Below are 11,791 nucleotides of genomic sequence, written 5' to 3'. Positions count from 1 at the left end.
CACAGGTTGGTCATTCTCAGATTTTTGACTTTGAAATCTAGTAAACTGTTTCTGTAAGCCACAAGTACCAGAGTTCCTATCTGCTGCTCTATGAGTATGTTCTTTCAGTAGGTACCACTTTAACCCGAAAAGTTCAATTTTCTGAGACAATTCTCCAATAAAAGTACATACCAATTTGAAGAGTGCTGACTACCTCTACACTAGAAATAAAAAGCTATCTGATAGAAAACAGATGAAAATAAAACACAGTTTAAAAAAGAAGACCAATGCTTTTTGTTTTTTTTTCTTTTTAAACGTTTGCATCAATTAAAAAAAAATCTCCAAAGAAATGTTTCAAAGACAAACTTTATGTACAATTTTTATATAAAGTTTTCTTTTAAAATTATCTTTGTCATACATAAACTACAGCAGATTGTACTTTGGGGGGAAAAAACAAACTTCATTGCTCCTTTCCAGTTGTCGCACAAAGAAACAAAGTCTGAGACTCTAAGATCTTTTCCTTCCAGCACGTAAATATACTCACTTTTAAAAGCTGAAAAAAATGCACTAAAGGGTCAATACAAATACAAACAGGAATAGAATATGAGTTCATCCTTGAAGGACACTTGTTATGAATTTGCTACAACTAAATAAGATGTTCCTTAGCTGCTGGTTTTTATATCATTCTTAATCATTTGTGGGGTATTCAGATCACTAAGATTAGAGAGTCTCTGTCTGACATTCAATACAACTAATGTTTACAGATCTTCACAAGGCAAATTGCACTGTATTAGGCAGTGTAAGTGGCACATGAAAATGAAAACACTATATATTGACACTTTCTTTACAGATTTAAGTTACAAACCCCATTACTGTTTTTTTGGGGGGGGTGGGGGGCATGTTCCTCACAATATATGTCAAAGCTGAAATTCACCATAAAAGGTATTAATAATCCCAAAGGTAATGAAACTGAATTTGCCTTTGGTCTCCAAAGAGATTGGAATATTTTAAATTCCAATCGAAGCACCTCAAAAACATCCAGTTACTGTTGATTGCAAGGAAGTTAAGGTATAGGAATTTAAGAGGGCACTGTGTCTCACTGGTGACAGTGGAGAAAGCTTGCAATGACATGCTATGATTTTTTTATATGTTAGGGGCACTACAGTGTACATAAGAATACTTAAAACATTTATAGTAAAGATCTCCAAAATATACCTAAATCCCAGAAAAATGTTATGAACACTGTTTCTGCCTAATACATAACCAATACTTAAAAAAAGTAATCTTGGGAATTCTCTCCTACTCTCTCTCTCCCTCCAAAAAGGCCACAAAGTGCATTCACAAAAAGTCATTCTTAAGATAAAGCCATTGCACAAAATGTACAGTTCATGTATACTGAAATGACTACCACACTGGAGTTTAATTGTATAAGTTTCATACACCAGTATAGCAACATCCATAAGCGAAAGTCTTTTAATTGAATTACAGCAAATATCTTCATAAGGGCCATACATATAATACATTTAAAGTATTAAAAGGTGCAGTTGAACTCAACAGCAAAATGTAAAAGCTATATCCTGTTAACACGCTTAATCTGAATTAACTTGAATCTTTCTATGATTTACCATTCAAGAAATTCGGATGGAATAAATTCCTTGTCCAAAGCAGTTTGTTCATTTATAAAACTGTAAGTTAATTAGGATCATTACCTGCCCAATCAGATTGCAGAGGGCCCTCCGTCTATAATGTTTATGCTGCCCCAGGTATTTATAACATCATCTTAAAAAAAGAAAACACCTTGTAAGGACAAAGCTAAAAATTACCATTTTCTCTACTAAATAAATGCAATGTATGCAGAGCTTCTGGAAATAATTCAAAGGTTCAAATTCTTAATGTGAAACCAAATAGAGAAACATTCAGAAGCAGTAAATGTTTTCCATTTTAAGAAAATGATACCTAGGTATGGCAGGGGATAATTCAAGTTCATAATTAATAAGTCACTGAAAAGACACTGCATTCATTCATGTATCATTAGGTTAGAAAAGATAAGAGGACATGCTCAAGTCACTGAAATGGCCAAGAATCAACATTTTACTGGTTGTGTCCCAAACTATTACCATTTGAGTTGATACATTAACAAACAATTTAAGTGTTCACATTATGCTAAACATAAAGCACCTGTGAGCAGTGGAAACCAAAACATTTTAAAGCTAAAAATAAACATGTTTAGACACTACTTCATTTGTCGTCAAAAACACTGACTACTAATCCCAAATGATTAACTTTAAAATATAGTGCCAGATCCTCTCAAGGAAATGTGAAAATACTATATCACTGTTATTTTTCAATTTTATAGGAATTATGCAGAAATTAGAAATTTATGACTGTCAATACTATCTTTGGATAGTTATACAGTTACAGATGGCTCTGTCTAGAAAACTGGAAAAGTGCTCATGGAATAAACACTATACTCTGATTGCCATAAATCAACAAAATGCCAACTGTGTCCTGTGGACATGGTAGAGAAAATGGCAATTTTGAAGAACGAGCGCTTCTAAAGGCTTTTTCTTGGAGGCAGCCAAGGTTTTTTTTCACATTACTAAGAAGACTAAGTAATGTGGTTATGATTACTTTAATTCCTACAACCAAACTTCCACTTAGGTATAGTTCCATGTTCCCACACTATTTTCCTTCTGTCCACCAAGCTGGCTTCGGTACTCCATGGTCCACTGTATCTTTTGGTCTTCCCTCTTTATAGTACAGCAGCCTGGTGGTGCTATCCGTTGAGCAGGTAGACCACTAATTCATAGGTGGCCATCATAATGGCTGTGTTTGGAATCTGTCTCACCAGATGAGTTGTCAGACCACGGTAAAGAGACCCATAGCCTTCTTCTTGAACAAGCAAAGACAGTGTCTGAAAAAAGGATCTATATTTTGTTCCCTCCTCACGCAGTCTTGTTCTTACAACTTCTGTATGGGAAAAAAATAAAGTCATTTTATTTAAACACCAGTGTGATATCTTTATACCCCTCCTAATACTGGACACATCTCATTTATCAGACTGTAAGTGTAAGCTCAGGATAAATGAGGAGTAATTTTTAATGTGCAACTAGTTACCATAGCCATGTCTTTCACCAAACTCCTAAGCTAGCTGGCTAAAATCACATATACTAATTATAAAATTTCAAAGGTTCCTGAATGGTAAAAGACAGAATAAACAAAAATATCAGCTGTATACTGGATATAGATAAAAGGGAGAATAGATGTGATAAATAAAGGTAAAGTCGGAAAGAGAACAGAGGTGGTATCAAAGATGAATACAAAAAGATACAGTGAGAAACAAGCAGGAAAGATTTTTAAGAAGTGGACATTACAATGAAAAAGTAGAATTATTAATTTATTCACAATGGTCCACATACACCAACATGAAATTTCATGTGGATAAGTCTGAAAATGCTTGAAATACTAGTGTCAGCTAAAAGGCCACATCTGGGAAGCAACCAGGCAAAAATCATAAACCTTTAGAGCTGTAAAGGATCTTAAAGGTTAGTCTAATTTTTCTTCATTTTAAAAGGTAAAGAAAGAAATGGGGGCTACTAAGAAGTTTTAGTCAGCTGAAGGCAGAGGCTGGGACAAGAATTAAGAGTTTAAACTGAAGAATCTGTTCTTGCCACGCCCATTATTTTTCGAACTTTTTCAACACAATGCTCCTGATGGGCCTGAGGGAAATGGTTGAAAGTAACTTTCACTGCAAATGTTAACATTTGAAATCTCCTACGTCCTGCCTTAAATATCCATGTCATTTATATATTTCACTCCAAAATACTGTTTATAAACTGTACCTCTTCTTATAATGATATCACCTCACTTGAAGAGACAGGGTGCTTGCAATTCCAAAACCCTCTCTCTCTCTCACCTGAGCAGGTCACAGTCCCATAGGAGGCCAGAACCTACCCAATGCTGCTGGCACTGTCCTCTTTTGATTTCTCTTAAAGAAGTTAGGAATGGCCCTCAGGAAACTGGAGGTAAGCTGACAGTCCCATTTTGTTCAAGAGTTGTTTTTATTCATAAATTACGTTTTAGAGCAAATACTCATTTTCTAGCTGTATTTCATTTTTCCTGACAGAGCTTTAATCACATAGCCTTAGCTTTACAAAGGTGACTGTAAACATTAATCAGCATAACAAAAGTGAAGCACTTAGATGAAAAACCCAAACCAAACTAAACCCTCAAATATACCAAAATCAAAGTTTACACTTTAACAAAACAACAAAAATGTTACAAAAAAACCCTCAGCGTGTTACAGAGAAATTCTTAAGTGGTCTTCTTAGTTATTAATGAAAAAGGCTAATATTATAAAACTTAAAAAACGAAGTTTTAAAAATCATTAATATATACTTATTTGCCAACATGAAACAATGCAAAATAACTTGGGTCTTTGGGATTATAGACTTCAATTCAAATTTGAGCTCCACCACCGAGTAATTAAGCTATGTGACCTTGAGCAAGTTACTTAATCTTAACATTTCCGGTTTCCCATCTGAAAATGAAGACAACTCTGGTTCTGTCCTGGAATTATCTCTAGACTTGTAAGTACTCTGCACGATCTTTGTGCAGATTAGCAATAATGTATACTGTATATATGTACGTAGTAATAAAGTATCTAGTATGGCACCTACATCCATACTTTTTTAAAAAACAGAAACTTGCCCAAGTCACCTGGCTGGAATCTGACTCTGGGCTGAAATCTGACTGTCCAGAGCCCATACCTAATCGCCACCGTGCTACTATAGCATACCTACACTGACCTATTAAAACAGCCTTACGTGACTCACACAGGTTTAATCCCATTACGGTTAACTGTATTTAGTTATACTGTAATTCAGTAAAATTATAAATACTCTAATAAGTTGGCCATTGGCTGGGGTGGGAAAATATTTCTGATTTAACAGAAGATTACTCATATACATTCAAGTCCTCTTACCATGTGGATATGCTATAGTTGTGGCACACGTTTTTGAGGTGGCAGCAGCTAGCATCATTCCCACAAAATCTGATGCTTCTTTTACAGACTCTTCTTCATTTTCCATTGTAGAAGCAATCTTATATTCCAGTAGTTTTTGCTTAATACTTTCATAAATAACAAAATGGATAACAGTCTCGGATATGCCAGCATATGAAGCAGACATGCCCCTATAAAATCCTCTAAGTCCATCTGTCTGATACACTTTACGGACACACTCAAAAGCGCCCATTCGCTTTTCCCCACGGTTCCTGAAAAGCAAAAGGGAAAAACCTTATTAACAAAAATAAAGCAGTATAGGTTTTTAAATAAAGTAAATGAAATATATAGAAATATGCCACTCTACTAAAGAATAACCCTCTTTAATTCATGAGGAAGTAAAATCAGAATTTTAAAACATTCATTTTAGATTTCCTATTCTTCTGTCCCAAATTTGTCATATTAGACAGGTAACATATAGTTTATTTTACTGAATGCAAAATAACTACTTTGAATCTTCAGTTTCATTGAAGTCTGACTGTATGAATAAGCAACAAAATCCACTGTGACTGTGTTCAAACACACTGTGACTGCAGCTCAAGATAAAAACAACAAAATAAACAAAAACCCCGCACATTATATTAAATGTAGTTCTAAGTAAGCTGAGTCTTTTTGCATTTAATAATATATAAAAAGAATGACTGGGACTTCCCTGGTGGTGCAGTGGTTAAGAATCTGCCTGCCAATGCAGGGGACACGGGTTCAAGCCCTGGTCGGGGAAGATCCCACAGGCCGCGGAGCAACTAAGCCCGTGCGCCACAACTACTGAGCCTGCGCTCTAGAGCCCGCGAGTGACAACTACTGAGCCCGTGTGCCGCAACCACTGAAGCCCTCGCGCCTAGAGCCCGTGCTCCACAACAAGAGAAGCCACCGCAATGAGAAGCCCGCACACTGCAACAAAGAGTAGCCCCTGCTCGCCGCAACAAGGGAAAGCCTGAACACTGCAACAAAGACCCAATATAGGGAAAAAAAAAAAAAAAAAAAAAGACTGAGACACCAATGATAATAGAATATCACAAAGCAAGGAGTATAATTAAGCTAATTTCTGTGTACCTGGGGGATTCTTCCAAGCCCACCCAGTTCTTCCCCAAAAGTGACTGGGTGACTTTAAATCAAATTTCCTATGATCCTTTGAAGGTAATGGCCATATCTTTCACCTCAGTAAATAGTGAATGAGGACTTCTACAGTTATCAAGTATTTATGAAGCACTGTGCCCAAGAAAACTTTCTTAGTGCTACTTAAGGGTGCAGCATTTACTCTTTTACAAGTATATAATTTTGAGTTTGTAAAAGTATTTACTACCTTCATTATGATTCCCCCAATAGAACTTTATCTGTAAGAAATGGGTTTAAATGCCACCCACGGGAAAAGAAATAGAAAACTTAACTATTTATAAATTATATACAACTGGATAACATAACAAAATAAAACCACAACTAAGACACCTACCTGATAACCTACAGATTCCTCCAATTTTATAAACTAATAATTGTCTTGAATCAATGACTATCCTCAACTAATGGTACTGAATAAATAGCTTCTTAGTTGAATGATCCATGCAACCAACTGTAATTAGTTTCTGCTGTCAAATCCTTTCTTACAAGGAAGTCCAGGGCTGTGAGTCCTCAAGGTCAATATGCAAACACATCAGCCCTGTTCCAGATCTGTGCTGTAAGGGAGCGTCCTCAAATCAACCTTTCACTACTACCCCAGCCCCATCCCATTTCCCCACCCCTAAGCCTAGGAAATTGTGCTAGCTTGATTATTATTTTTTTCACTTACAACATTAAAGAGTTTTAATCCATGCTTTTCCGGGATCACCTACAATCTACCCTATAGCATACTGAAGCATGCCCCTGGTAGTTTATCACAGTACAGTAGGGACTGGCATCTCACACTTTTTAACCTCTGGGTTGGCTTACCTACCATTACCTTTCATATCTCTGGCTTTAGGAGATAAACTCTGAGTCCTGCTGCAACACAACTTAACATTTCATTAAAAATTATTCTAGATGAAACAAGAATTAGACACTGCTTTTCAAGTCTCCAAATAGCATACAATTCCACATGACAGGATGTGGAAAACAGAGCTTTAAGCAGGCATAATTGTTAATGATTTCTTAGATCAGTTTTATTTATAATCTATGATATCTACACTAGACTTCCCAAACCCTAAAATATAAAAAACAGTGGAAATTGTTATACACAGTCTACTCCAGACTGAAAGGCTAAACAGTTTCAAAACTATCAATGTGATTATTATTATTATAATACATCAGATAAGGTCATTTTGCTCTACTTACAAGTGTTACTTTCTCCCTGTCCTCCATTCTGAAGGCCAACAGGAGTTGAGATGGCAGGACTCTAAGCCACACTGCTTCTAGCTTTGTCTCAGCTGCCAGAACACGTCAAAGGCCCTAAACTTAGGATATGTGAGATTTGCACTATTGCCTCTGGTTAAAAATGGGCTCAAAAAACCATCCCTTGACTATTCCATTTAAAGTTGGTCCCAACTGTTTCCTGGGATATCTCTAGAACCTACCAGTACCTGCCCATTATAGATGTATTGAATGAATAATCTTGCTGCTATGAAGTGGCTGGCGGTAACAGATGAAGTCCATGAATACACGAGAGCTAAATTCCACGCCAGAATGCTCTGGGTACAAGGTTCATGAGTTTGAGCAATGATCCTTAAAGACTCAGTCTAGACTCATTGATCATGTTGTTTATTTAGGTGTCAGGAGGCCGATTATAATCACACATGGAGTGAATGAAAGTATCACAGCTCGGGCTAGATTAATAAGTCGTTTTTCTTTCTTCTTCCTTTACTGAAAAACACAGTGTACAATATACTTTCTTTCCTAGAAACTGTCATACTGCCAACTATTAATGTCACTTTTGCCTCTGATGGTACAGCCAAGTTTTAAAACCAAACCAAAAAACAAACAAAACAAAAAAAATCAGCAGCAAATGAGGGGAAAAAATGTTTAGATACCTGGCACTGAGATCTCATTGATACAAATTTATAGAAGAAATTTAGTTGAAGCCAACTTTAACAAATTTTGTTTTAATGAATTAACATACCTTGCATCAAGCTGTAACCGAGTCTTTATAAGCCAAATGGGGTTGGTCGCTGTGATTGCGGTAAAACCTAAACAAACATGTTTAAAATGAACTCTGGTAAAAATTAAGAACACACTATTAACTTCAAGATTTTTAAAACTATATAAATCTATATTAAAGAAAATAAATATTTAAACTATCAACTGATGTATGCTTTACATTTTTATTTTACAAATCTATTCAACCATGAACATCTGTACTTTTTATTTCCAAATCAGTCTCAAATTCTGACCATAACTAAGATTCTTTTAAGAGCAAAATATGATTATATATAAACTCCTCTTCCAACGTATTCAGAATATCCTATGGGTGGCACTCTCTACTCTCTAAGCTAAATTCAGAAACCCATTTCTACAAAGAAACATAGAAATTTTGTGTATTCTAGGGCTTTTTAGCATGCAAACTCTACAATAGCTAATTGGGGTCCAACTAAATCACAAACCACTATGTTCAAAATGGAGTCTACATAAACGTCAGCATTTACCAATATCTGATCTTAAGTTGATTGTACAACAGAAAGAATTGTTGTTTGGCCTTGTGAATACTTTATATAAGCACACAATTACTAATAGTCTTAAAATAATGGTATCACAGAGATAAGGTTTCTGTTAGGGTTAACAGGACAGATCTATTTTTCATCCAAGCACTTAAAAACATACAAAAACTTAAAAGTTCAAAAAGTTACAAATCAGAACTTCCCTCTTACTTTTATAGACACTGAAGAGAGAAACTTAAAGTAGAAGGTAGTTCTATCTTACTTTAAAACTAAAGAACTATGTATTAACTATCAAGAAGGGTGGTCCCCTAAGATGGCTCATTCCAGGTAGTAAAGTAAGATCTCTGGAACAGTATGTTTCTAGGCTAGTGCATATCTTTTACTTGCTACCTTCCTAGTGTTGTGGGAAAATAGCAGCACATGAAATGCAATCTCGATGATGGAAATTTATGAAGATTGCTTCATCTATACAAAACAGGATTTTCATATAATACTTGTGAACACTTAAGATCACTACACAAACTTGATATAACTTACATCAACCTACATTTATTCATTTGGCCTTTAAATTCAGTGAAAACTTACATGCAGAAATGTCTAAGGATCTTAATTTTTAATACTTGCTATCAAATACTAGCGGGTCAAGCACATTATTTTTAGAAAGGTTTTGAAATATAACCAGCGCACTTAATATTAGTAAAGTACTTTCAGGAACAAAAATGCTATGGTACACTTAGGAGTAATTTGTTTTTTTAGTTAACATATAGTGGAGAACTAATCATAAACCTTTTTTTGCTTTCAAAGTTAGTATGGGTATATCTACAAAGGCAAAATAATTTTACTGAATTGTTTACAAAGTAGAATTTAGTCTCACAGGTTCTTTCCCCTTCTATAATGTCAGATAATTAGCTAACTCAAATTTTACTCCCTTAATCCACTATATTAATACTGTGGAAACAGCCAGATGTTTCACAGATGCTCAGACTGACTCTATTATCAAGCAAAATAACTGAAATAAGTTTGGTTTAATAACTCCTTCAATAATTTTGTAATGATTATATAGTCTCCATTTCTCAAGTGCTTTTAATACTACATACATACATAATATAAAACTAGGAAGGGACCGACAATTTTGTAAGCATCAGCCAGTACTAAAATAATAAAAATTTAATGTGTTGGACAGGGTGTCAGGAAGATGTTTCAAATAAAAAGTTCTTTTCATGCATATATTCTTGATAAAAGGAAAGAGAAGAAAAATATGAAACCAGATCAGTTTAAATATTTTGTTTGGAAAAGATTTTTCTTGCATGTTGGCTTAACTGAGAATAAAGTTATGGAGTTCAATTTTTTTTTCTCTTGAGCCCCATTATTCTCAGTGAAAATGTCAAACTAAAGATATTCAAATTATATTCTAAAGCAAATGTGCACCTGACATCAGAATTCTGGTCATAAGCCTAATTTAATGATTCTTTATTTTAAACTTAAATATGTGCCTTAGCTAAATGTCTATACAGTAATATTAGGAGTTTATTAGTAAAAAGCTGCTCGGCAGCACAAACCAACAAAACACTCTGCGTTACTCACAATGGTTTTTATTAATTATTATGTGGAAAGTTTAGGAAAAAACCATTTGCTTTTTACTAAATTTTGAAAGCCTAAAACTGGGAATGCTTATACACAACTTTTAAAAAAGCAGTCTGTCTAGGTAAAAATCTCATTCAATTTATTATACTTTACTTGAAAAGAAGATGAGTATCAAAGCTTTTTTTTTAAAAAAAGTACAAGTTCTATGTCTAAAAATATAAGCTCAGGACCCAAGCTCATTAACACTCTTCTAAGTCTCAAATTCCTCAATTAGAGGCTGAAAAAAACCCCGTATGTGTAAACTTTAAAATATTACAACACATATTTATAAATATTACTAGGAATAAAATTTTAAATACCCATAATGCTGTGTACATGTTAATAAACTAAACAGGAAGCAAACAACAGGTATTTCTCACTTAACTAAAATTCATTTCCAGACACAGATTGACCTATGGAACATGACACATTAAAATTTAGGTAAGTGAGAGAATGTCATCATCTTATATCTATACAGCTTGTGCTTACTACAGTTGGGGCTCAACTCTCCCAGTAACAAGCTAGTTCTTAATAAAGACACTAGCCTAACTGCTAGCAAACCATTAAGTTAGACAAAAGAATCAAGGCATAATCCACAGGTTTTTAGCTATTGGTCCTTTACCAGTTCTGGTCCTTGGATTTTATGCTATTACATCCTCTTAACCAAAGAAACTCTAAGTATAAACTTATGGAGACAGTACTAGGCTAATTAAATCTAGAAAAATATAATCTATTAATTCAAAACATGAAACAAGCAGGAAGAAATAAAAATTTATTACTAGCTTAGAATTATATATATGGTAAGGCAGTCTGAAGTTGACAAACAGTCAAAGTTAAACATATCTTCCTACTCCTTTTAAGACAAACAAAGATACTGGGGATGGTGCCCCTGAAATTTAGAAACTTCCTATTACTTTTTATTTTGACATTTAAATTTTTTGACATTTTGATAATATGCTGTTTCATATTAATATTCTGAGCACCCCATTAAACATTAAAACTGATTTAGAAGTATATGAAGAATCTACCTGTAGGTTAAGAAGAATTAATGTTGCTGCTCCACAGTCAGTTAAAGCAAAATGGCAGTATACTGGCCATACTATTAGTAGTATAGTTAATAGTTTATTAGAAAGTTAAAAAAAAACTTTTAAAATGCAATTTTTAAAGTTCTGTTTCATCTAATATTCCATCTGATAATGTAAACCAATTAAAAACCAGATTAACAGAAATCCTGGTTATAGTAAACTTGCTGAAAATGTCTATTTCATTAAGTGAGTGATACCTGTAGTATTGCATTTTCAGTTCTTTTTATTTCAATTAACTTCTGTAAGAACAAAACCCACCTAACCTTCTAAGAAAAATATATTAAAACTACTAAAAAACCCCCAAAAATACCTAATTAAAACAAACAAGATCCCATATATTCTTGTCCCATATTTGGAAAGTAATGGTAGGTATTAAGATCAATGTTTTTGTAAGAAAGTAGAAAGCCAAGTATCAACAGACA

At 34.3% G+C, this 11,791-nt stretch overlaps 1 protein-coding gene across 1 annotated transcript in view; it reads right to left on the bottom strand.

Moving 5' to 3' along the window:
* Window positions 1-2,550: 2,550 nt before the first annotated feature.
* The window catches only part of SLC25A36 (solute carrier family 25 member 36), a 36,189-nt gene continuing 26,948 nt past the window's right edge, over window positions 2,551-11,791 (bottom strand). The window contains exons 5-7 of the mRNA XM_065876385.1: window positions 8,127-8,193; window positions 4,964-5,253; window positions 2,551-2,949 (exon numbers count right to left, since the gene is read on the bottom strand). Coding sequence (XP_065732457.1) covers window positions 2,756-2,949; window positions 4,964-5,253; window positions 8,127-8,193 — 551 coding nt within the window. The 3' untranslated portion in view covers window positions 2,551-2,755. The remainder of the gene's footprint in view (window positions 2,950-4,963; window positions 5,254-8,126; window positions 8,194-11,791) is intronic.

This window comes from Phocoena phocoena, chromosome 4 (genome assembly GCF_963924675.1).
Source record: "Phocoena phocoena chromosome 4, mPhoPho1.1, whole genome shotgun sequence".
NCBI classification, from domain to species: Eukaryota; Metazoa; Chordata; class Mammalia; order Artiodactyla; family Phocoenidae; genus Phocoena; species Phocoena phocoena.
The sequence above is the reverse complement of the archived record's forward strand: the minus strand, read 5'-3'. Positions and strand labels throughout refer to the sequence as shown.